Source organism: Pollicipes pollicipes, unplaced genomic scaffold (assembly GCF_011947565.3).
Source record: "Pollicipes pollicipes isolate AB1234 unplaced genomic scaffold, Ppol_2.1 Scaffold_2555;HRSCAF=2994_pilon_pilon_pilon, whole genome shotgun sequence".
Lineage (NCBI taxonomy): Eukaryota > Metazoa > Arthropoda > Thecostraca > Pollicipedomorpha > Pollicipedidae > Pollicipes > Pollicipes pollicipes.
In genome coordinates, this window is record NW_023596136.1 from 32,297,243 (window position 1) to 32,324,519 (window position 27,277).

General features: G+C 51.2%; 1 protein-coding gene across 1 annotated transcript; it reads right to left on the reverse strand.

The window, feature by feature from the left end:
* Window positions 1-2,531: 2,531 nt before the first annotated feature.
* Window positions 2,532-25,697, reverse strand: LOC119112208 (transmembrane protein 62). Its single transcript, XM_037236307.1, has 14 exons — window positions 25,373-25,697; window positions 20,018-20,129; window positions 16,232-16,369; window positions 15,564-15,819; window positions 13,956-14,138; window positions 13,426-13,584; window positions 12,893-13,043; window positions 11,794-11,916; window positions 11,464-11,545; window positions 10,097-10,225; window positions 9,399-9,573; window positions 8,943-9,039; window positions 5,007-5,131; window positions 2,532-3,483 (listed from the first exon to the last, which is right to left on the reverse strand). The coding sequence occupies exons 1-14, from the start codon at window positions 25,604-25,606 to the stop codon at window positions 3,429-3,431; spliced, it is 2,019 nt and encodes a 672-aa protein (XP_037092202.1). The 5' UTR covers window positions 25,607-25,697; the 3' UTR covers window positions 2,532-3,428.
* Between the last annotated feature and the right edge of the window lie 1,580 nt (window positions 25,698-27,277).

The window sequence follows — 27,277 nt, forward strand, 5'->3', positions numbered from 1 at the left end:
CAACTTTGAGAAAAAAGGGCCAAATCCGAGGAGAACCCCAAAAAGTGTTATATTGTGTGGGCAGGCTGCAACATTTCCCCACTGCTCGTCCCTCCCCCCCCCCCGCAACTTATTTTGCGAAACTACGCCCGTGTAAGCAACCGTCCAATTATTAAGGCTGGAGAGAGGGTTGATGGAGTGTAACCAGGAACGGATCTAGCCTGGAGTTGCTTTTTTTTTGGGGGGGGGGGGGCAATCGTTCGTCACCAGCTGGCTGGTGCGTGATCCGAGGTCCAGTGCATGGTGCATTTCGCGAGTACCTAGTACGGACACCACTCAAAACCGAAAAAAGCACCGAAGTGCTTTTGAATCTTAAGCAGAAGTTAAAACAAAACAGTTAGAACAGTTAAAGTTAAAACAGACGGTAAATAGACGAAACCGTTATGAAATTCTGGGAATGCTTTTTTTGGGGGGGGGGCAAAACATACTCACAGAGGTTTTGGAGGGTCATGGCCCTGTGCCCCCCCCCCCCCAAGGATCCGCCTATGGGTGTAACCGAAACGTAACAAGGGAAGAGAGATGAAGACAACGCCATTACACACAGATGTGGTTTGAAGTCGAGTTTGCGCCTTAAAAAAGATGGCTTGAAATCTTAAAGGCTGGAAACAGTCTCTTTCCTCTCCTCACAAGCAATACGCCCAGCTTTGTTTCCCGCACCTCCAGCTCCATTCGGTACCAAACGGACGTTATCTTTCTGGGACATTGCGCTAACACAGCGCAACCCCGTAGCGATGGGGGAAGGGGGAGGGGTGCTTCCATACCAACCTGCGCGTGACTGCACTGGTGTGGGAAGGGTGTTGAAAAATTGCAAAAAATGTCTAACAAAAGTTTGGATGACTCCAAGGCTTGCCTTGATGGCATGCTTGTAAAGCCGAAACTTTTATGTCTTCAAGTCTTAAACACGGACCCGGGTGGCCGATTGAATAGTGCGTAGTCGTAGTATATAGTAGTATGTAGTGTATAGTAAATAGTAGTATATAGTGGTATATATAACAGTAGAAGTCGTAGTGCGTAGTGGTCGGGGGGGGGGGGGGGCTGGGAATCCTTGATATCTCAAAAACTAAGAGAGCTCGACACCGAATTCATGGGGTAAGTAGGCCTGTATGTGGACACACTAGTGTCAAAATTGGGTTTCCTAGCTTTATAACCTTCGGTTTGAATTTGGTCAAACAACGTCAAACTCCGCATAGTGTTCAGTCCTAGACCTTCTCTTGCAACCGTCTTGAACCTACAGGCCTGTTCCGAGGAAAAGGGCCACTGCTCGCCATTTCAGGCCAGTGACCTTGGTTGACCTCAAGAATGTCATGGTGAACAAAAACCTACAAGACCTTTGATGTTTGGGCTATCTAGTTCAGTGACGTCCTTTGACCTTCACGAGGCCGTTATTTTTGTTGTTCAATGGTGTTTCAAAGCGCGTTGACCACAATGGCCATTTCACGCCTTCAAGAAGCCCAAGGAACATGCCTGTCGCCGTCCCTGCTATCAACAAATTCCACATAAGCATCTGCAGACCACGGGGTGTGTCTCTAGAAAAGCCTTTTTAAGAGCAAGTCGCTGGGGATGGGAGATGATTTGGGGACAGTCGGATGCCGGACATCAAAACAAACTATCCGTATTTCGCCGACCTTGCTGTCATGCTGGTAGTTGCAAACAACATTCACTTCCCAACTTTTTTTAAATAACTTCAGACATAGGGGCCTTCGTCAGAACCACTGAACTCTGACTGCAGATCGAAGTCGGCTATGATTGGCTAGGCTGTGGCAGCGCACAGCATTCCTGTACTGGTCGCGTGTTCAAACGAGGCAGCCATATCGCATACTTAACACACAAATGTGCGTCTCCGTTAGTATGTCTGCCTGCCTTCTTTTGCTTGCCGGCCCCTGTGCAGGATAAACAGGGCAGTAAGAGCCTGAAATTTTCACGGCATGTATGCACGACCTTAAGGAGTGCGCATGCGTGCTGAAGCTTGGTACGGAGATTGATGAGCGGCGCCGATGACATCGGTGGCGAGGTCCGTTTTTTTAAGACATAAAGGATTGGAAAATTGGGTGCGTGATGCACCAAGTTGAGCGGTAGTCATGTCGCGGAAAACATTCGCTTTGCTGCGCGGGAAAGGGTGAATCTCGGGATCCTCATTTGTAGGAGACCGCCCATTCACGGGAATAGTGCCAATGTACGCATTGTAAGATCGCAGATGAGAACGATCGCGGTGGTTATATGTGCGTATGACTTACTCAGTGATACTTGGCGCTCTCGCTGACGTCGCAACAGGGAGTATTCGACAAACTGTGAATTGTGAATCCGACTGGAACTGCGCGGCACCGAGGCATTGCGGAGGTGGTGAGATCGCCAGAAAGGTCGGAGGCAATGACGACACGACTGCTCCGACCGCAGACGACATGGCGACACATCGACGGCTGGTGAAATGTACACCAGTTCACAGTCGTACAGCGCACGCCGAAACCAAAGCGATTTGGCTCACAAAGACGTGCAATGTTCTTTATTGTATTTTCCCGAGACAGGCAGAAGGTTCTTAATTGCGAATGGAGGCTTTCAGCTTAAAGAACGCCCAACAACTAAAATAGTCATTTCTGTGGTGAGAAAATTCAGGCCGTGGCATGCGGCAGATCTCTAGTTTTAATTAAAACAGGCTTTGTCCGGAGGCCTGGTCTCATTGGTGGTGCGCTGGTACGCATATCATACAGCGCTAACACATCGGCACACACCCCACTGCCTCCGGTCATCACAGCTTCAAAACACATTCCACCTGATAAGTGCGGCAATCGAGCGAGGATAGTCCATATGCAGCCTCAGATATCAACGGTCTACTGGACATAGGCCACGGCGACAATAGTCAACAGCGTTATTATGCTGGCATTCACCCAAACATTCCTAGGCAACATATTTCAGTGATATTCATCTCGCACCATGTGGATCAACACCTGCCTTCTGCGGTACGTCTGAGATGGAATATGTCCAACACAACTCTACAAGCGTCTTGAGAATCCAACAAACTGTTCACGAGCTACGAGGACTTTGCAGCACGCATACAAGTGCTCTAAATACATAACCAATAAATTATGTCATACGATTTTATCCTCAGACCCGTGGTCACCGCAATGAAATGGACCTAAGCCACACAGCACAATGAGTCCACCGAAGAAATGGTGTCCAACCGCCCAAAACATTTCTACCCACAACCGGCAGCTGACAGCTGTCAGACCCTGCGGCGTGCGACACTATCCGTCATCGGTCCACAATCGGCGGTGATTACTCATCTGCCGGTAAGTTCTCCTCAGCCATCTGGCCACAAATCACAGGATAATAATAGTACGATGTGTGCGTCACGCAGACACGGCTTGGGGTTGATATGCTTTCAGTGCCATCCATCAGTCAGTAGCTGTTCGCTCCACAGGCTCCGTGAGCCAGATGGCAGCGGCACGCCTGCAAAATAGAGCAGACGCATGGCTGTAAGCTAGGAGCAGGCAATGCCGAGGGGCGCACGGAAGTCGCTTGTACCTGTAGTACCTGTAGCATTATGGGTCGGAGCAGGGAGCTGATCTCAGGTTCGGATCCGACGTTAGTAAAACACAAGACAAAACTTGAGAACACATATGGAAAAAAATAAGAAATTTACGTTCACGTTTACAAACAAGCAGCACATAACGACAGCAAGGCTTCAACTGTAAAACTATATGCTGCATTGAGGGCAAACTCTGATAATCAAAAGAACCGAAACCAGCCTACACTACTGTCAGGCCATCTCAATTCAATGGGGCACCAATCCTCACTCCAACATTTGCAGCACATACATAGCACAGTACATTCCTAAACCGAAGTCCACGGCACGTACCGCCTATCATACACCTATGTACAGCTGCATCAGTCCCACTTAACATACGGCAGGATGGCGGGCTGAATGTGACGCGTTCACTGGGGCTGGGTTAGGGGTTTCAATTTTACCCCCTATCTGAAAACTACAAGACAAAGATCACCAAAATTCCAGGGTTACATGCTTCTATGTGAAATTGCGGGCCAAATTTGGATGTCGCGAGATCAAGACTTTCCGGTCAAATAAGGTCAAACTATATCAACTGCAGATCGGTGTCCGAAACGCAATCAGATCTCTTCACGCAACCAGCTTTAACGGAGAAAGATCTTAACAAAATGCCAAGGTGTTCAAATCAGTACAGTGATCTTTTTTGGCTTTCAGAAGGTAAAATGGCAGGGCAAATTTCAGGAAAATTCGGATAGTTCGATTTAAAACAGGCGATAAGTACCACCCTAGACGGCACACTCCTAAAAGAAAATATCTGATAAACTCATTTTCGGTCAGGGACTTTCCTGACCTTCATGAACTCAACACAAATAATATTGTGACATCATTCTGATCCATAAATTCGAAATGCTCCTTAAAAATACCTCACGAAACATGATTTGCAGTAACAAAGCAGTTTGGTTTTGACCTTAATCTGACCTTCATACCTGACCCAATGTTAATGTAATTAGCCTCATTTCTAATCTCAACTGTCTAATTGCCTAAAAAAAAAAAACACCACAAAGCTGCATAATCTCGTCTGACGCTCCGTTGCCATATCACATTTAATGATTCCCAAGTAAATGACATCGGTAACAGCTTTGAGCTGCCATAGGTAAGCAACCTTACACGGCCCGTCCAATTTCCAAACGAAAGATCGGTTATTTAACCAAACAGCCGTACTAAGTTTGGAGCGGCATGCCGCGCCGTTCAAGAGGCGCGGTCTCACTTGAGAGACGCCTCGGGCAGGGTGGTGGGGCGCAGCCTCGCCTGAGAGACGCCTTGAGCGGGGTGGTGGGGCGCAGCCTCACTTGGTACCTTGGGCAGGGTGGTGGGGAGCAGCCTTGCCTGAAAGACACTTCAGGCAGGGTGGCAGGGCGTAGTCTTACCTGAAAGATGCCTTGGGCATCTTGGCAGGGCGCGGTCTTACCTGAGAGATGCCTTGGGCAGGGTGGCGGCGCTATACCACATCTGCAGGCCGACCAGCAGAGCCCACGTGCGGAACGGGCCAAGCAGCGTGGCCATCAGGTCGTAGGACAGATAAAAGAGGTACACCTGCGAGGGGGACGGAGCATCAGGCTACCGACAGATCGTGGCCGTCCTCTGGTGCGGCGCCTGGCTGACCGGACAGGGGCCGGGGACCGGACCGGACCATCCGTCCAGCCACACCGACGCCCGGCACCTGCGGCTGATGGAGCCGGCAGCGTACACACTTCACTTATTCACAGTGACCAAGGCAGTTCTTAGCCTGCCACTTAGATCTCGTCTTGCAGCATAATCAGCAACAAGTAGTGATTACCAGCTACCACCATCAAGAGTCTGACCAGCCCTTCCGATTACATCACGACAGAGGGATCAGCGCAGATCGGTGCAAAGCCGCACTGGGCTTCCCACGTGACCTGGCTGAAACCAGTGCCGAGCCTCACGCGGCGTGGGATGAGCCGGGCGATAACATGACAACAACAGTGAGTTACCAGGTGTGGTGAAGATGTTGCAAAAACAATTAAGCTAATGAAGGCATGCTCCTCTGGAAATACTCTCCGACACAAGGAGTTTTGATGCATGCATTAAGAAGTTTGGGGTAAGTGGGAATTTTAAGCGCAGACGTCCATTGGTGTATCATTCGCCTACTAGCCCACAAGCGATGTTTGAGGACTGTCTGGCCATGGGTCCGACCAGTCCGGGCGACTTGGTACACCACAGAAATTCAAGGCTTGATTTATATAGCTCTATATATTCATATTTTATATCTATATAGCCGCGCAGATGATTAATGACGGGCTCGAACTGGTGATCGAGATATTGCGGAAAACCCAAATATGCTGGACGGTAATGATCGCAATGAACACATCTGTGCAATTTTCATACCGCAATCTCTTGCCTCAGGCCGCAGCGCACCGCATCACAGCTCGGTGTCGGATGGGTTAGGTAGCATCGCCCGTTAGCAGGCCGGTCACCCGCCCACCTATGAGTACGGCGGACCTGAGATCTGTTGAATGGGTTTATGCCCTCGCACCGAGCAAGGGAGGCCCTCTGCGACATACTGAGAATGGCTACAGAACGACTCGCTATCCTTGACACTTCTTGAAGTTCATGCTCGCTCTATCCTCCTGCTGCTTTTCGTACACTCAAATCAGCTCAAAGGTATTAAGAAAGTTTAGGCTCCACGTCAGGTCAGGTCAATGACCTAGGTGGGCTTAAGCTAAGCAATATCGGACCAAGATGGGTGGAAGAGTATGACATTCACTATTGTTTCTAGTGCGGTTATAATTTCGTCCAAATAAGTGTTCTACATCACGATGCCACAACGTGATTTATAAATGGCAATCCGATGTCGTCCTAGACCACTTGCCTGAGCTGACAGCTACATTAAGTCTTTGATGACATGCCCCATACCTGCAGATGTCGATTTCATTCCATTTTAGTCTTCATATAATCGCTCCTTCCTTTGCCCGTGCATGCACCCAGAAAAGTCCCAATAGTTCTACGTCCTTAATCGAAGTTGCCCTCGGGAGATTTTTATAACAGGCATTTATCAACATGTTTCTCTGTCGTTCTTCTTTAGATTCCACATTTTTTCTTCCACATCCCGGCATCATATTTCACAGCGAAATATCATCATAGGTGACTGGTCTAGGTTGAGCCTGAAATGCAGCTGACTTGACAACTGGATGAACTAGGCCAAACACCATCATAAGCATATGAAATGCATTGAATGCAGCACTCTGGCTTGCCAAACCATCCAGCTGCTAACAGATTTAAATAGCGAAGACGGCTGGCGTGCTAGCTATATAAAGCTTACAAGAAATGAGAGACCTCATATGACCTTGCATGAAGCTTACAAGAAATGAAAGACAACCTCACGTGACCATCATCTAAACATAAAATTAATGACAGTGCAAAAAATCGTCAGAATTTTCAACCTACCTAACGACGTTTGATTTGCCTCTGTCTTTTTTCTGCTCCGAATTAGCCAGGGAGGGGGGGGGGGGGGGAACCCGCCACCAGTTGCGGTCAGTCAGCTGATGCGGGCCCCGTCAGTGCGCGGGACATCCGACACGCTCGCTTCCGCCGTGCTGCTGACTTCACGTCTTCATCTGCACCCATTGTCGAGATCCGACCACTTCATCTACGCCCCAAACACGTCCCAAAGGAGCGGACCCATGGTGCGCACATGGGAGGGCGTGACCATCAGCGAACAACGCCCGCACTTCACCGCTGTGACTGTCCGCTCTCCCCGCCGTTCGGATCTTAGAGCGCCGTGTCGCTGCAACACCGGATCGTCAAGACCTCAAGCTATTTTCGATCCGTTTCTTCTTGCAACCGGAAAATTTAACGGAATTCATGTCGCCCGAACGCAGGGGATAAAATTGTGGCCCGGCAATGTTGCCGGCAGATTCCGCTTAATCAAACAGCTTGCATGCAAACGTCTAGCACTTGAACACAACACTTTCAGTATTGCGTTTGCAAACTGCGCTAGGCTGCGAGCAGTGGTAACGAATCTGCGACCATCGGAAGACGTGAAAACCGGACCGCTCCAGCTGAAACTGTTTGATCATAGATGGATCAGCTCAGGTTCGCTCGGCTGGTAGCTTCACTCACTAGAGCATAATATCGTTTATGACCGGTGGCGATGGTAACTGAACCCTAATGCGCGGCAAAAATTATTGATATGGAGCCCCCATGTGATTTATGATATCAAAACGTTGGCTGCGGGAATACGAAGGCTTCCCATGTTCATTACCCTGCATAGTTCCCCAGGCCTAGTGCAGGGTAGGGTGATCATCTTCTATCCACGCTTCGTATGTTGTCATCAACGCAAGATCCAACAGGTGTTCATAGAAGTATTACATTCAGGTTTGCTGATGTTTAGCTCACCCATGCTTGAATGCGAAGCGAGTGAACTATGACCAGACGGAACCAAACCACACACCAGAACCTGGACGCAACGGAACAGGGTAACCGCACCCTTCAGGGGCCTTGTGACGTGCGGGCGGCGGCGCTGGCCAGTGGCCCCCACCGCTCCATCCCTGGGGACCGCCGAGGCGGTGATGGAGCAGCGCTGACCAGTGGCCCCCACCGCTCCATCCCTGGGGACCGCCGCGGCGGTGATGGAGCAGCGCTGACCAGTGGCCCCCACCGCTCCATCCCTGGGGACCGCCGCGGCGGTGATGGAGCAGCGCTGACCAGTGGCCCCCACCGCTCCATCCCTGGGGACCGCCGCGGCGGTGATGGAGCAGCGCTGACCAGTGGCCCCCACCGCTCCATCCCTGGGGACCGCCGCGGCGGTGATGGAGCAGCGCTGACCAGTGGCCCCCACCGCTCCATCCCTGGGGACCGCCGCGGCGGTGATGGAGCAGCGCTGACCAGTGGCCCCCACCGCTCCATCCCTGGGGACCGCCGCGGCGGTGATGGAGCAGCGCTGACCAGTGGCCCCCACCGCTCCATCCCTGGGGACCGCCGCGGCGGTGATGGAGCAGCGCTGACCAGTGGCCCCCACCGCTCCATCCCTGGGGACCGCCGCGGCGGTGATGGAGCAGCGCTGACCAGTGGCCCCCACCGCTCCATCCCTGGGGACCGCCGCGGCGGTGATGGAGCAGCGCTGACCAGTGGCCCCCACCGCTCCATCCCTGGGGACCGCCGCGGCGGTGATGGAGCAGCGCTGACCAGTGGCCCCTGTCGCTCCATACCTGGGGGCCACCGCGGCGGTGATGGAGCAGCGGTGGCGCTGACCAGCGGCCCCTGCCGCTCCACCCCTGGGGGCCACCGCGGCGGTGATGGAGCAGCGGTGGCGCTGACCAGCGGCCCCTGCCGCTCCACCCCTGGGGGTCGCCGCGGCGGTGACAGAGTGGAGCCCCGTCCTTACGTTTGCCAGCTGGATGAGGCAGATGATGAGGAGAGCGGCGTGCGCGGTCCACAGACGTCGCCGCGAGAACCGCTCCGGCCGCCAGAAGCTGTCCAGCCTGCCAACAGCAGAGGCTCCACACTCTGCCACGCACCACAACCCCCACCACCACCAGCAGAGCGCATCGGCCTTCACCAAACCCACAACAGGCGCGAGGGGGCGCTACAGATCGCAACGGCACACCTTTCAGCCAGGTTGCACAGGACACACGGTCGCTCTTTGGTTTCAGAACTCGGCCAGCTGCGCCCCACACAATTGGCCTTCACATCAGTCAAGTAAAAAAAAGTCCATTTATCGTCGATACCCCGCAGACCAAGCCGTTATGAAAGCCGGTCCACAATACCCCGCACATGCTGCATGGAAAAGAGCAATGCTGCTGGCCCACACGGATGACACGGCGGACAGCAGCGTACCCACCTGCAATCCAGCAGGCAGCCGGTAGCCAGCATCAGCGGCAGGTGGAACAGCAGCAGCTGCACCATGCCGTACACGTACTGCAGCAGGCCAGGCAGGAAGGCGCCGCCCACCAGCGAGCCCCAGGCGAACACTACGCCCATCTGGCCGGTGATGAGCTCGCCGGCCAGCCACGGACCTGGCGAGCGGTGTGGCGCTACACCGGCCGTCACTCGCTGGCGGCGCGGCGGCCGACACCGCCAGTTACGGGCGCGCCAGGCTCGCCGGCCAGCCACGGACCTGGCGAGCGGTGTGGCGCTACACCGGCCGTCACTCGCCGGCGGCGCGGCGGCCGGCACCGCCAGTTACGGACACGCGGGGCTCACTGGGCTGGCGCGGGCGCCAGGCAACGCTGTCTCCGTGTTTAGTACTGAAATACTGCGTCTGTTTAAAACAATGCGAGGAGACGCTACGCCAGGCGGCACCGCGCGCCGCAACATACAGACGGACGGCTGGAAAAGCAGACAGACGACCTGGCATCCATCTAGACATCAGCCAGCTCCCGAAGTCTCTCTGCCCCCACCACTGCACGCGATGGCTGGCCCCGCCAGATGGGCGCGGTCTACAGTGTAGAACCGGTGCTCTCTACTCCTCGCCCTCGGCAGCAGACGCGGCCGCGCCTCTGTCGGAGTTCGGAGCGCGCCGCAGCCCGGCAGGCTCACCGACGGGCAGGTAGAGCAGCATGCCCACGTGCGGCCAGTAGAGACGGTCCACGCTGGCGAACAGAGTGAGCCGCCGGAGCCAGCGGCGCAGCGGCCGCCAGCCCAGCCGCGGCAGCTGGCGGCGCCCGGCTGCAGCGGAACGAGGCCGCGCGCGTCAGACGGCGGGCCCGCCCCGGGCGCGGATAGCGTCAAGACGGTCACACCGGGGACTGCGCAACCTCAACTGAAGACAGCTTCCTCTGAATATGACGCACAGCTAATACACACGGCAATTCAGCTCGGACGGGTTTGGGTGTACGCACGTTGCTATTTATACTCTGTATTTACGCTGCCAACTGAGCTTCGGAGTAAATACGGTTGCCTGTCTACCTCGCGTAACCATAAAAGGAGCCATGTGTGCGAAGCCACACACAAGCCTACGTCCCTTTCAACACATTCAATTGTGGGGACGCTGAGAGCAGACGTTCCCACAGAAGGGCGGGCATTCCCCGGCCCCCGCGCCCTGGCCGACATCTCCGCAGGCGACCACTAACGCACGGTATGGGCGAAGACCACGCCATAATTTGGCAGGTGTCCTCGCCACGCAACCGGGGAGCCTATGCCTTATGAGAGGGAACCCCTTTCACGAGGTAAACACCATGAAGGCTGGCTGGGTGCATAATAGAGGCTAGAAATGTATACATACATATATATATATATATATATATATATATATATATATATATATACGTGACCTTTATACACCTAATGTACGGAAGAGCCGCGAGTCCATGACGGGCGTACCCGCTGGCGTCGAAAACAGCGTGTCACACGCAGTGCAGAAGTGCGTATAACAACATGGCACGGCGCACAGCCAGCGGACGGCCGCAGCCGCAGTGGCACGCAAGGCCCGCGCCGTCAAAGGCTTCATCCTTGGCACCGATGGTGACAGCACACCGCGCCGGCGGCCGACACGCTGGGTCAGACAGCAGCCAGCGGGAGGCTACCCTCCGGCAACGGAGCTAGCCGACAGCGCCGAGCAGTCTTCCCTCCGGCAACATAGCAGGAGTCGACCAGCAACGTGCCCTTATTCCAACACAAAAGTATCAACCATTTTTGAGCGCACTGATTGAACAGCTCGTTTTGTTTGAGGTCATTTGCATAATTTTGCCTAAAGTCCGCCCCGCACAGCACCGCCTTTAGCCTCGTCTAAAAACAATTCGCGGTCGTGTAACGTCGCAGTAGAAACTTGCATGTTCGCATGCGCACATTTACACACACTATATACTTTGGGACCTGGGCATGCCCCATCTAGCGGAAAGGGAGTTTTCTGAGCGGACATGGCACCGCACCGGCGGAGGATGCCCCGCCGCCTGTTGGGCGCTCACCTGTCACCTGCGCGTGCAGCAGACGGAGCGCGCCTGGAGGCAGCGCGCATACCAGCAGCGCTGCCGCGAACAGCAGCTGACTCTGCCGGCGGCGCCAATCAGCACATTGCAGTGCGGCATAGTTCAATTCGACTTCAAACGCATGATGGTGCTCATTATAACTAGCATCGGTATTGTCAGGCTTCATGACCCCTGCCAACTGTTATCAAAACCCAGGGATCATCACGCACACGCTGGCTGTCGTCACCACTACACGAAGCGCTGTTAACCCGCACGTAAGCTGGGCGCTGTTCACCGGCGTGGAGCCGCCGGTGTTTGAGACGAGCTCACCGTCGCCGAGCCGTCTAGCATCAGAATCAGCCGGGCCACCAAAGGGAACTTGACCTCGCTGCCGTCCAGTGAGAACGTGTGGGAAATCCGGCGACTGAGCCCGCCAGAGTCCTCCACCAGCACCTGCAAACCAGGGCAGCCATCAGACGACCGACACCTGCCGACCAGGGCAGCCATCAGATGACCGAGACCTGTCGACCAGGGCAGCCATCAGACGACCGACACCCGCCGACCAGGGCAGCCATCAGACGACCGACACCTGCCGACCAGGGCAGCCATCAGACGACCGATACCTGCCGACCAGGGCAGCCATCAGACGACCGAGACCTGCCGACCTTGGCAGCCATCAGACGACAGATACCCGCCGACCTTGGCAGCCATCAGACGACAGATACCCGCCGACCTTGGCAGCCATCAGACGACAGATACCCGCCGACCTTGGCAGCCATCAGACGACCGGCATCTGCCGACCTTGGCAGCCATCAGACGACCCACGCAGCGGCCTGTACACGGCCGGACAGTCCACAGACGGGCTGCAGAGGCCGGACATCCTGCGGGCCGTCTGACGCTCCAGACGGAGCCGGACGCCGACGGCGACACCGGGCAAGGCTCAACAAGCCGTCACATCAGCCACCTGAGCGCATGCATTTCTCTGCCCCAGCACGCCACATGGCCGCAGCATCTTTGGCCCAGCACGCCACATGGCCACATTATCCCTGGCCCAGCCCGCCACATGGCCGCAGTATCTCTGGCCCAGCACGCCACATGGCCACATTATCCCTGGTCCAGCACGCCACATGACCGCAGTATCTCTGGCCCAGCACGCCACATGGCCGCAGTATCTCTGGCCCAGCACGCCACATGGCCGCAGTACCTCTGGCCCAGCACGCCACATGGCCGCAGTATCTCCGCAGCGCGCTGGGGACTGTGAGCCTGTTACTGGCCACCAGCCACGTGTGGGAGCATGAGGCCACGTGCATCCGCGCAGGTCGGCAGCTCAAGGGCTCGTCACGTGACCAGGGCGAGTGAAACTCTATCGTTATGCCGCGCCTGCGATGCAGCCTGCGGTCGGAAACATCGGGTGCCTGTGAGTGCTCACCTGCATTGTGTGCAGGCCGTGAGCGTACTTCGCCGGCTGCCAGTCACAGGTGAACAGAGGACCTTTGGCCCTTGTGCACGGCACCCAGGCGTCCCCGTCACTTGGCTGAACACGCACCGACGACACCGCGTGTACGGAGAAGGCCAGCACACTGCAGCATCGGCGCAACGTGTCACTCAGTGCCTGGCTACAACATCCTAGTTGAAACACAGCCAGCGCAGACCTCAGTCTACAGCTTACAGCACATTTCTGAACATGCTTTGCTGTCATTTCACGCTCATAGCGGCATAAAAACTTAGCTGGTCTGCAACCAGCTGATAAACGGCCTCCGCTCACCCGCAATAGACATGCCGAGCGCGAAGACTGTCTCCTTGTGCTGTCCGTTCGGCAACCACACATGTACATTCGAGCAATTGAAAATGAACCTCAAACTAATGTACGTCACAAAAAGGCGTTCCCGCCATGCCGCCTGGTAGGAGAGCCGGTGATCTCTGGCTCCGCGGTGCGGGTCTCGCCGTCCGCCGCCCACCCACCGAATGTGCGGAGACTCGCGCATCATCCAGAGCGGCTCGTTGCGGGCCATGGTCAACTGGGCGCGCTTGGGACTGGTCACCAGCACGAGCGGCCACTGGTCACCGCTGTCCACGTCCGTGAACGACAGCAGGCCGCGGTCTATGGCCAGCAGGCGGTACCTGCGGCCAAGGCGGCGGGCGTCAGACGACTTGGCGCGCTCCCGCTCCGGCCAACTGCCACGACCAGAGACGTCACGTCCCACACACCGGCCAGTTCGGCGCGCTCCCGCTCCGGCCCGCTGCCACGGCCAGAGACGTCACGCCCCACATGCGGGCCGGCTGGGGCGAACAATCCAGCACAGCGCTCGGTGAGCTGGCAGAGCGGGCCCCCATCTAACCCGAACGCAAGTGCGTGCGGGGAACCAATATAAGTCTGTGATTCTATCACTCTTGAATCGGTAGCACGATGAACGGGCAGCAAAGTCCACGACACGGTGACAGCCACCCGGTACCCGCCGGCTGTGCGCTCGGGCGGTGACGCCGTCGCCCACCTCCTGTTATCCTTCCAGTCGCCGAGCTCGAGCTCCAGCGTGCCGACGCGCTGCCGGGTGTACATATGCGGCACCAGGCCGGCCATCGTGTGCAGGTGGCCACAGAGGTAGGCCAGAGCGCCCGTCATCAGCTGACGCACCTCCGCCGAGGGCACCAGCACCGAGGTCGGGTAGTGGCCGAACCTGTCAGCCGCGCAAGCGTCGGAGTCAGCACCGGCGTCGGCTGCCGCCAACGGCCGCACATGCTGACGCACGCCAGACATGCTGTGACGAAGTGGGCACGTGTTTTTTGGATAATAACAAACGCTGGAATCGCGTTAATAATAAGACATCCCTGCAGTATCCTGTGGCCAGCGTCTGAATGAGCCATCCGTGTTCTGGTAAGATTTGGCGGTTAACGTTGTTATCTTGATAAGGCGTGACCAGTTTTTTCTGCGTCCTGCGCTGATTTTCTCGGATTTGACCTCGAAAGACAATTAAAAAGACAAAACATCATTGCATGGAATTTCTCTGTCGGAATCCTTGGTCGTCGCCATCACAACCTATGTCCTCAGCGGTTCCCATCTGCCTTGTATCCACCTGCAGCCAAAACCTTTACTAGATACTTCGTGACTGAACTCGTTTTGCAAACGGCAAATCGCATGTGGTAATGCCATTTTTCGACAACGCGCTTTTCCAAACTTCTCAACGCAGCGGAACAAACGTTCATACTGATTGGCCGGAATTCAGCGTACATACGGCTCTGCACCTGCCACTTTCGGCGTGGAGTCGCTCTGCTTACAGTCTTAACACGCTTTTTACTTTTCAGCCCAAAACGATTTCCCTAGAGAATATTTTGGGTAGCGAAACTGCATTTCCATGTCATGTGTGCATGGACGTCACTACGAGGTCATATGCGATTATGTATCAAAACGCGTATCAAGTGCATCAAAAGTACTCATTATTCATTGATTCTATATCAGTCCCGACCAGCGTCACCGGCCGTCACGCCTACCAAACTAGTTCCAGGCATTCGTCAGAAGATTTTCGTGATCGCCTACAAAGTATGCACTTTAACACGTATAGTTTTAGTTCACGGGCAACATGGTTACGGGAAGAGTTTAGGACTGCGCAACCGCATGATGCTAATTCATATTTTCAAGATGCCTCGACTGCTGTGACCATTTCACGCAGTCACACTGAACAAGTGAACAATCAGTATCATGCAGTGTGTGTCCGAAAGTCTTTTGAAAGGCAAAATGTCGCGCATGGCATGAACGAGTACCGTCCACGGGACGTCACGTCCAGTAGAGTTCCCTCGGTTATGTATAAAAAGGTGACTGGGTTGCGGCCAGTGCCGCTGCTCGTCACGCTTACTTAACGGCGGTGGGGCCAGCGAAGAGCAGCGCACAGAAGCCGGGAACTGCGCCCGTCCCTCCACTTGCCGCGGAGTACCACCGCTAGAGAGGACGTGACTAGCGCGACCGCATCCCTCCCCGTCACGTTTGATGCCGCGCATACCCTGTTTCAATGGCTTGGTCCCTGAACCACCGGTCGCCCCTCTCCCTCCCGCCGCGACAGGGCGTGTCTGTGACGGACCCGGCGCCGCCGGACCGCCCCCGCCCTCACCAGATGGCGTGGTCGGCCTGCCGCGCCACGCGAGCGTACTCGCGCAGCGCCGCCAGCTCGCTCGGCCGCACCACGCCGAAGAAGTTGAAGGGCCGCCGCGGTCCGGGGTCGAGCGTGGCGTCCATCGCCACGAACGCGTACCGGCGCCGGCCGCGGCGCGCCGTATACAGGTAGGAACGCGGGTGGGCGGAGCCCTGCACGCCGTACTCGCGGAACCAGTTGCGTCGACTGTCCACGCTCGGCACGTCGAACAGGTCTGCGGCACGGTCGAGGCGCATCGTAAGCACGACAAACAGGTCTGCGGCACGGTCGAGACGCATCGTAAGCAGGGCGAACGGTAGCTGCTGATATACAGGGCTTCGCAAGCCGTTGGTTCCTGTACGATTTTGACGCCCACTCATGGGTGGATCATGGCCATTGCTGACTAGGAGTGGTAAGTTGACGTCCCCTAGCAGGACTGCAACACTCGCCTTGAAATACTGGCGGTGTGTTCATACACGATGTTGCAAAAAAAAAAACATCTTCAACGGCCATGCTACAATACTATGGGTTTGAAGCTATTCTATCTGGGCCAAGGACACAGAAAAAGAAATCCTATTAACAAATGCAAGGCACTATGTTTCACGTACCATTTAGTGACTTCACCTTACCTAGTTTCATTCCCTTACCATGGTTTCCGCGGAGGTCCAACCAGAATGAGTTGTTGAAGACGTTTCCACCAACAAGGATGTCTTTATAAATCTTCCATTCCTCTTCGTATTGTGCTGACCCAATGCTGTTACTGTTTTTGGCATCTGTCAAGTCTCCTGAACGGAATATAAAAATAAGTTGGAGCAATGGTACTAACAGAGATGGAACGGAAGCAAATACGGTTTTGTGGGTGGGTACGTAACACTCACAAATCATACACATTAATAATTTAAAAGGCTTGAACAAGATCTACGAGGCCCACCAAATATCAGGCGGCCCATTCCACGCCAAACTGACAGGGGCGTGAAACATTTTAATTGGAATTGCGATGAAACTATCTTTGGCGGGCGCCCTGTGCCTGTTACTACGCCTGAGTGGTATCACAGTTTGGGAAATAATCAGAAACGTTCATATCCAGACAATTATTGACGGTGCAAGCCTTTGAAACTTGAACACGATCATTCAGAATCTGCCTGTAACATTTTTGGGAGGGCGCACACAATGGGAAGGAAGGCATGGGGCTCAAGACGCATAGTACTCAAAAAGCGGAGAATTGCAACGCTGGAATCGCCATGACCCATCGCCTCCTTGGACTGTTCCGAAATTATTTTTGACGTCAATCTTTAACTCACGATCTTGTCACATGCCAGGTACCCTTTTTCCACTCTCCGAAAGCCAAAATGCCTTTTATCCAGAGGCGAGAGTATGTGTCGCCTCCTCTTATGAAAATTAAGCAGATTGCATTGTCTTCTGATCCATGCATCTAAGCTTCAAGCACGAAAGATAACGTTTTGTGACCCGTTTCTTCAAGAAATGAAAGTTATATGTAGCCTTTAGGTTATCACACAACTTGGAAACGTCTTCGGGCAATTACTGCTTTGTGCACGCTCATTTTGAAAAAGACCTTATCGCCTTAAGTCAAGTGCGGCACGCTGAATTTTGTAATAGCCACGGTTGGTTTTGATTTTGAAAACTCGTGACAATTTGTTCGTTACATGGCAGGAGCAAACAATCTCTTTTTTACTGCGAAGCATGAACTTTGGTCTCCGAATCAAACCAAAATACATCGCATTATAAAGACGCGCTAAAAGAGCACCAAAAAAGCCAACACAAAGTGTTCGTGACACTGGCAACCACTGAAGTGCCAACCTTCTGGAACTTCGAACCAAGCGCTCTAGGAATAAAGAGGCCAACCGCACTGACTCGTACACACATTCATCTACGACTGATCGTAATCATCTTTGCCACAAACACACCGAATGGCACGCATGATGCGTCCGGAATGACCAAATTTGCCCACGCAACGCTTGCATCGATGCGACATAATCACAGATCACTACACTACAGCGCTTTACGATAATGTAGCTCAATGCACCACGCACCCGTGATTCATCGATGCAATCGTTTTGAGGTCTGTAGATTATTCGACACACAGGTCAGGCCACTTCCACGCAGTGACGATCCATCACTGTGAAAACCTCAGCGAACACCGCTTGCACTACTGTTCTCGCTGGCACGTGTCCTGTCCCCGAGATAGCTCTGACACGCGTCCCGCGTCCGCGCACAGTTGGTCGGTCGCCACGGAGTGGCGGGCGGCCGGTTAGACTTTCTGCTACCCCCTGCGTTCCACTCCCGCGACGTCCCTCAAAAAGTCGCCGGAGAGGTAGATCTTCACCTGATGCTAGGTTAGCTGGCATGTGTAACCGCCACTTGGACGCCGCAGTATGTATGATTGTTACACATTTTGGTGGAGCTAGACTTGTAATTATCATTTTATATCCGACGATACCGCCGTATCTGAAGAGGCAGAAGTGTTTGATTGCTTGTTTCAGCGATGTTGCGGGCAGCCTGCTGCAATTAATTTGTGAATGAAAAGTTGACCGCGTTCTCCCTGAAGTTGTGCAAAGAAACGGAAATATGCACGTCAAATCAAATACTACGTTTCGACCACTAGTCTTCATCAAACATGCAACATTTTTAACAGAAACAAATATGACGATGGGTTGGCCTGGAGATTGCACGCCTTCCTCTTTCATTCGGACAAGTTCTACAAGTGAACAACGATTTGTTTTGTCCTCTGTAATATGGAGCTAGACGATATTGTGTTTGTTGTTTGTAAACCGTGACATCATGTTTTGATGATGTCACAGATTATTCAGAAAAAATCACTTTTGGTAAATGTGGGTGATAACACGCCTTTGAAAATACTTCGCCCAGCCCTCATCAGGGCAGTCCTTACACCTTTACATAGACGTCACAAAAATAGCCGCTCTAGTGTTGATGATATATGATCACGCATGTTTGCCATCGAAATGAGCGGTACGGAAATCGAAACATAACGCGCATGCTACAGCCATCTTCATCAATCATCTTCAGGCGCATACATGCCCACTACCAGTCCAAATGCACCTACAGCAAAAGCAGCTGTGACCGCAGGAAAATCAGCCCACGGCACTAGGCCTTAAGTCGTTAGCCACTTTTCATAACCAGCATTCCCGAAACAGAATACAGTTGAATATTTGAAGACCTGAAAAAAAATTCCAAGAGAAGAATTGCTCATGACATTTTGTTTTAAATGGGGTGTTCAACTCAACTATTTCCCTCGCCTCAGCGTGCAAACATGTCACGAACATCCGAAAGATTAGAAGAAAAACCACCTTTTCATTTATGCTCCCAAAAGACAACTTATCTTTCTTCATTTCCGCTATGACTGTCTAAAAGGACACAGCAGCTCACATGATTCTGTGTCGCCGGTTACGATTTTAGAATCCAGGCGCACAAAAACATCGAAATGGCTACGAAATGCGGAGGACCATTACGAATTCGGCGAATATCAAGTCTTGTACCATTCGGGTCGACCCTTGATGAGCTACAGGAATCCAAGGACAATCATTTCATGACATTTCACATTGCCTGAGGCCATAACTCCTTGACCGTCTTTCCGATCTTTCAAAAAATTGCACAACTGCATGCACGGCATAACGCAATCCCATACAAGCATTCATCGAAATCTCCGACACGGTAAGTGTTTGGCGCAATACAACTGGTCAAATGTCACAAGCTATTGAGCTGTCACGTTATCTGTGAAGACCGGCAGATGCTGCAGCTTTCTGCGACAAATGTTTTGATTGTGTTGATTGGCAATAGATGACGTAGTTCGACTAGCAAATGGTTATTAACGAAGTTGCGTGTTGCGTCTGATTCGAGAAACGATACTGTGCATATTTGGTTCTAAAGGCTAGAGAGATCTTTGGCGATCTCTGGAGATCTTTTCATTTCCAACTGCCCCTGACAGCCATGCCCTGCGGCCCGTGGTAGCCGCCGTGCTGGAGGTCAGGTGTCGTCAAACGGCGGGACGGGCGGTGCCAGACACCGCCTCACGTGAAACTTTCGCCCTCGAACTCCGCCGTTGACCTGTTATTTCACAAACGATAGGGCTCAGTGCTCACGCAACAGGCATTGCTTAGCGTGAGCTCTGAGCCCATAAATCTTTGAGAAAAAACTGTGTTCTCAAGGATGATCGCTGGTTTGACATGGAGGACCACTGGTTTCCCTAAAAGGGCCAACTCCGATATCTCTGGATTCAGAGCTACTGGATAATTCCTGGTTGTTGTGTTGTAACTCTACCTCAATTTAGGGACAACTGGTGACGGCAGATAATTGTTCCCTCAACAAGGATGCCAATAAAGATGGCGCCTGACCCGCAACGGTCAAAATCTGACAGAAGTCACCGACATGTAACGGTCCCTGATACAATTCCTGACCTGAAGCTAAAACCAGTTCTGGTTCTATGACTGGAACGGACTCATTTACAAATAGCCTGAGCTGTTCGATTCTCTTTGGATCTTGGAAGATACTGATGTGAAGATCAGATATCTGAAACAAAGAGAAAATAGTCATTATGCATAGAATAATTTGCAACAACGGAATGCTGTCTCCTTATTACTACTTGGATTAACACAGACACTGCAAGACATAGTGAACCCTTGCACAAACATGCCAAGATAACATAGCATGATAAACATACAGCATTCATGAGATAAACACATAGCAGCGGATATACATAGGACTGCGTGTGCAGTGCAGTACGGTGCGTGGTGCCCATGACAGAAGAGTGCATATATATATATATATATGTATATATATATATATATATATATATATATATATATATATATATATATATATATATATGCGTTTGCATTACGGAGAATCTCCCTCCCTCGCTCCCTCTTTTCCAAACCCACACCGTCAAGTTTTCCATGCCACTCTGTCTCGCCACCATGGGTTCCAGAACGCAACCAAAGTTCAGACAGGTACGGGGGGCTGCAGTTGAAATGGTCATGGCTACAGTCCGGCGCATCTTGGCTTTTAGTGTGAGTTCAACAACAAATTAAGCAATAATTTGCCCTGCAATGGAGGCACATCAGCGAGAGCGCCAAGGCACATCAGCGACAGCGCCAAGGCACATCAGCGAGGGCGCCAGTTTCACGAACCACACAGTCACTGAGTTTCGGGCGCCCGCAATATTGGCATCGTCCCTGCCAATACGACCATATCGACCGACGAATATGTCAGGTGATTACTACGCCCACACACGGTAATAATAACCTGATTTATAATAAAATAATAATACTAATTTACCCTGCAATGGAGGCACATCAGCGAGGGCGCCAAGGCACGTCAGCGAGGGCGCCAAGGCACATCAGCGAGGGCGCCAGTTTCACGACCCAAACAGTCACTGAGTTTCGGGCGTCTGCAATATCGGCGTCGTCTCTGCCAATACGACCATCTCGACCGACGAATAAGTCAGGTGATCACTACGCCCACGCACGGTAATAATAACCTGAGGATGTGAACACGCATAACCATTTAAGCGTCACGATGAGGTGGCCATGGCTGGGACGGCGAGCAGAGCTCGCTGGGGTAGACAACACGGTTTAAAAATAGGGGCCAATGGCTGTATGGGTGCAAGGCTGCATGACTGTAATGGCTGTAAGGTTGGGTCTAATGGCTTCATTATTTGCTGCTACGAATATGTAAGCCGCGTCAGAGTGGTCTATTAGAACTACGCAGGCCAATAAAAACCTATCGACCAAAAACAAAACAAAACAAAACAAAACAGCGATCATATGCTGAACAGGACTGTTCAAAAGCTTGGAAGACTTCATTCGTAGTTTACATACGGTGTGCAAAATCCAACAATTATCCAAAAGGACTATGACCTTAACAATGGCGAACGCTGCCTTGCGTGCGCTGAAACCGTTCAAGGCTTTAAAAATACACATGCACGACATGACATACGGGCATCCCAAGAGAAGGAAAAAACGGTGTTGGTATGAGATGTTGGCCGCGAGATTTGGACTTGAAAATATATAAAAGTGATCCGCGCACATCCTTTACGCGATGCAGCTTTGCTCCACAGTCCTATCTAAATTAACGACAGGTCCTGGCAGTTCATCAGATCGAGTTTTCGGAATCTGTTCCGAAGGTGGGACACCTGTTATTGGCATATCAGGCATTACTTGCGACAATTAAGAAGTTTATCCATTCCGTTTCACAACGGTAAAACCTGGTATCTAAGTGCAAAATACAGGCAAATATAGTTCCACTTTAAGCGCAGCAATGCAAGCGCACAAACGCGTGTTATTTCTATTCCCTTGCTGCTACGATCCTCGGCTGCTCAGTGCGCATCCCCGCGCCGGCGGAATATATCTGCCGCGCGGAGGACCTACACCACAAACACGCCACTGCACAGCCATGTGATACTCAGCGACGGGCCTGCGAACGGGCTGGGCTTTTTCGGAAGAAATCCACAAATTTGCGGCGGGTCACGTTTCGGACCATTCTCATTTTTGCGTGCACCTCTCATCCGGTTTGGGCGACAGCGTGTTGCTTTCGAGATCTGTTTCGACAAACACGACATTGGTCGCTTCGCGATCGATTGCCAGCGTCCCTGCCGATGGGACAGTGTTTTGCGGCGTGGGTGGTTTGTACACGGCACATGTACCCACACCATGCAGTTGGCTTCATGGCGTTATGTCCATGGTCTGCCGATATCTGACATGAATCCTGTGACATGCCCAGAAGCTGCCCGATTCGTGAGTTTTGAACCAGCGCACGTGGGTCACCCGCACACAATAACCCGCGTTTTGCAAGCGCGGTAGTCGGTTCTTTGTCGAGTTGAAACGTGCTGATTCCATTTCGTTCAAACGCGTCAGACTTATACCCTCCGGCAGTTTTGTGTCACGTTGCACTAAGTGCCTTTCCGACAACAAATTCATCTACGGACAGAACGAACGGAAAAGAACGGAAAGCACGGAAATGTATGGCATTAAAATCATACCGACATGCCATTCTTAATAAAGATATGCGTGCAAATGGATTATCAGACACCTCGTTTTCCTTAGTCACAATAGATGAATTTATCATCGAAAATACACTTAGACAACGCAACAATAAACCATCAGAGGCTATCAATCCGACACGTTTAACCTGAGATACTTGATGTCACAGACACTGTTCACCGCTATGGGGTACCTGTGTGACCAAGTTACCTCCAAAGACGAGAAACGTAGGCGCAAGGCAGCCTTTGATCTGTCCTGAGACGCAAAGTGACGGCGATCCTCATTTTCAATTTTTCCCCAATCGCTACTTTCGCAGCTACGAGCCATGATCACACTGAATACCTGACTAGTTCCTTATGCCTCACTGTCTGCAGTGAAGTTGCCTATTCCGAGGAAATCAAACGCCAAACTGCACCGCCGATTATAGGGCCGCTGGTGTCTGCCCTGGCCACGTCGGTTTTGCGTCTGTTCTTTACTCTCAAAAAGGCCAAAAACCCATTCCCGCTTGGATCGGGTAAGGCTTGGGAGAGTAAGGGATTGAAGCCCAATTTTTAAAAAAAAATCATTGTTGAACGGCTTCAGTTTGGTCCATCCAACTTTCAGAGTCGCTTAACACGCACGTTGTACGCGACACTCTCCAGTGGGACTCAAGTTGATCACCCAAGATCTACAGAAACTAACAGAGTTAGAGATAGAAAATCACAGGGTAAGCAGTTTTAGAAGTGAACTTGCATGGATTAAGTTTTGAGATTCCTAGGTCACGACCTTCGAGCAAAATAGGTTTATCAAGACCAAGCCCCAGATCATTGTTTGAAGTACCTCCAGCCATCATCATACTACTGGCCATACTCTAGATACCTGATCTAAGCAAAAGGCTACTAGTTTGATTACTAGAATGCTAATAGTCAAAGACATACAAGATTGTTGTCATTTTAAATACAGGCAAGCATGAAAGACTATGTTATGCAGCATGTTTCTGAACACAAAAGGTTCACCCAGATCACTTTGGGTTAGTGACCTATGACATTCAAAAAGCTGAAATAAGATTCTGTTGACATCCCTGTGATGAGGTAATAATAAAAACTACCCACAAATCAATTTGTCTGGTGAAAGAGTAGTTTAGTTTTTACCTTGGTCTGATCTTCATAGCAGACCCAGGGCCAATTAAATAAGTCATTCTTCTAACTTGAATTTGCCTCTTGTCCAAGAGCCTACCTCAGAGATGCACTGCTTTGTCTTACATCCCCTCTTATAAATGCCAGGGCAAGTGATCACTACAGTTGGTATGCCCTAACAACCTTACAGTTGACATGCCTTAGCAATTACTATTGCTAATCAATTCTCCTATAAATTTCATAAGGCTATCCATCATTCCAGGACAAAAAGCTGTACCACATTACCTTGCAATGACATGGCAAATTATGTATAGCTGTAAAAGAAGCCATGTGCACTAAACAACAAAAACCTCTATACAATAGCACTGATCATAGGCATACTTTCATAAAATGAGTTAGGGGGCTGGGCAGGGAGGGATAACACAACCTTATCCCAAAATAACCAGCAGACTGGGCTCTCCTAAGATTTGGCCAACTGTCCCAAAGTTGGGGAGTGAAGTCTCCCCCACCCTAACTGAACAGGAAACTACATTTTGATGGAAACTAAATGAGATCATGTGAATGAAAAGGAACAACCCTAATTGAAAGGACAAAAAATGAATATTGTGTCCTCAAAATGTCACAAAAGTGACACAAAGGTTTGTGTATATTTGGGCTCTGCTTATGAGCAGATATGATTAAGATGTTCACAAGCACATTGTTTTGATTGGGTTCATTTCCATCTGGGCTGATCCCTCCACCATAACAGTGGATTTTACTGCTTGCAGCATCATGTGCCCAAGCTCAGGCTGGCCCAATGTTTAGATTAGGATGCTGCTCCCAGTTGGGTGGTACATAAATATTGGCAATAGCTTCAAGCAACAATAAGCATGTATGAATCTTAGAGCAGCATGTAAAGTTAGTTTGTTAACTGTTGGAACACAATGTATCCAAGCAAATTGAACCACCCTCATCCAATGAAAACCAGTAAAGCCACTGACACATGATGTAAATCCTAAACATTTTTGCTCATGCAGGGTTGTAGCTTTTTTTTTAGCTGGGGCTAAGATGACCTAGGCTCCAAAATTTGCAAGATCAGCCAAATGCAGGGAGAAACTTGCTGTTTGGCATATTTTGAGATCAGTCTGCAGAAAAATGTATCCACTGTGCTGAGCCCCACAAAAAATTGGCACACTGACCCTCACACTTAGGTGCATCACACTCAGCCTAGGTCAAAGTATGCTAAATTCTTTACCATTTTTTGGGTATGAAATAATTTTGAAGTGTTTTCACCTAAAATTGCTTTTAGAACATCTTAATTCCTTGAATTAACTCCATATGCACTACACTTGGTGCTGGTTGTGTGCAAAACTCTGAGCACTCACATTTACAGCAGTATATTAACATGCTTATGAGTGCATCCTTATACAAGCATATATGAGTTTGCTGTGAGTTGAGTCACCATATGAGTTCCACATGAGTTCACTCATATTCACAAGTGCACTTTAATTCTGTCTGCATAGATGTCTGCTCTGCCAGTGACTTTTGCTGCCTAGTTTAGGGATTGGTTTAGATATGTTTTCCTTCTTGGTGCTCTACCCCACTAGCTTATCAACACAATTAGCCCTCCCCCCCCCCCCCCCCCCCCAGCTATACATGGATAAAGGTATGAACTGACCTGCATGAACCACATCAAATCATCTTCTGTGTTGTCTAAGGCATCTTCAAGATCCGGCTTATCCCATCCCGCTAAGCGCTCTTGTACTGTCAGGCTTGACAACGGTGATATTCTGTCCGGCAATGATCCGGACACCTCCGGGCTGGTTTCGATCAACGTCGCAATCTTGCTTAAGAAGAGGGAGGCAAATATCCCGCAGAAGAGTACGTACATCAGAAGCCTTGGGGACACCATCCGTACATCCAACTCAGACCGTCACTTTTTTGCTCCGCATTCCCCGTCCACAACACCAACGCGGGCCCGCCGGCACGTGACCCCAAGACGGTTCAAGTTCTGAACGCACACAAGGTCGTAGCAGAAGTCCCAGAACAACGCAAGGCTAATAGAGGAAAACGCTACGCAGACCTGACGTCATCATGGGACTAAAATTTGGTGGCCCGCAGCCCGATTTTTTGTTGATATTACGAAGAGTTTGGTAGATACTAGTCACATGATTATAAACAGAGATTTAGCAAATGAACTGGATGACAATGCTGTTCTCCATCGTATCATGTTGTGTCAAAATACATGGTAATTTTGCATCTCAAGCCTAAAGACCAATTTTATTGCATCATCTCGAGGCAGCTCTCCACAGGCATATCAACGGAGAGCGGTAACGCCATTCCGAAGTTTGCCGGTTTATATGCGATCGGTGGTCAGATAGCGGAACAGATAGCGGTCGCTTATTTATTGGTCTGGACACTGACAGCACTATTTACCACAAGCAAAGTAAGGATTTGTTTTAAACACATGCAGTCATGTAGGCCATATAGGCGTGACATAGGGTTCATGTGCTGAGTACATCATCAGTGATCGGTCAATTTTTACGCTGAGGCGACAGTGCGGTAATAGTGAGGAGCACCTTGAAAAGAACAAATGAAAATGACCCATCAAAAACTTGGGAGACAGCGGAATGTGCCCACAAATTGCTCATAAACCACAGGCAGTGCCGACAAGGGCCTAGGCCACCAAAATATATTCTCCTTTTTCAGTGTAGTAATGCGCTCAATTTCGTTGCGACCAATATTTCGTGAATGTGTCAAACAGACCTTAGAACAGTGAGAGCGTTTCAGTCTCCTTCCATTAAGGGCAGACATTGATTTAAGTCCCCCACGCTTGTGGGTGAGTGGACGCTTTTTTACCTCTGTGCCCCTTGGGACCGCCATATCTGCGTGTGGTGGTCCCACAGAAAAAAATTTGTGTCTTAAAGAAAAAAGGGGAGCGTGAGGTAAAATGTCCCGGGGGTAAGACGTCCTATCCGCCTTATTGACTGATCTAGAAACTGCACCACAAATATGAAGTTTTTGATTTAAAGATGACGTTTGTGTTCACTTTTCAAAAATTCAATCACGTAACGCAGCCTGGAGCGATGCAGTGAGTGCCTTTTTGTCTTTCGACATCTTCGAAGGATAAATGAATCAAGGAAGTCGCAAATATCTGACAAAACAGCGTGCTTGCATATTGATCGATGTTGGGTCGCAGATTATCACATATTTCGCTCGTTTGCGACGCTGTTTGACTGTGCGTCTCGATCGTCTAATTTCTATTCATTACGCTTGAACTTATTTCGGCACAGGTGCGAAACATGCCCCCAATATCGAATGAGACAGGCGAAATGCGGAGCGCCTTTCCCCCGACGGATATTTCACACTTGGACATTGACCCTGTGACCTTTTTCAATTTCAAATTCGCAAAAACATTTTTCTTCGCAAAACTGCTTTGAATTTAACGGCCGAAGCACGCCATTTATCGGGCGCATTGGAAGAGGTACGCCAGGTAGTGCTCAGATCATTCATCATAAATGCTAGTTCAGTGGACACCCCGCCGAAGCCTCGGGCCCGGTCTGGTCTGCAACAAAGCTGCATC

Bases quoted from the DNA above. Each gene is read 5' to 3' on its own strand.
- LOC119112208 (XM_037236307.1), bottom strand. From the start codon at position 25,606: ATGGTGTCCCCAAGGCTTCTGATGTACGTACTCTTCTGCGGGATATTT. The intron at 15,820-16,231 runs GTAAGGGAATGA...ACCGTGCCGCAG, and splicing joins GGACCTCCGCGGAAACCATG to ACCTGTTCGACGTGCCGAGC. The intron at 9,040-9,398 runs GTGGGTACGCTG...TGCTGTTGGCAG, and splicing joins GGCTGCCTGCTGGATTGCAG to GCTGGACAGCTTCTGGCGGC.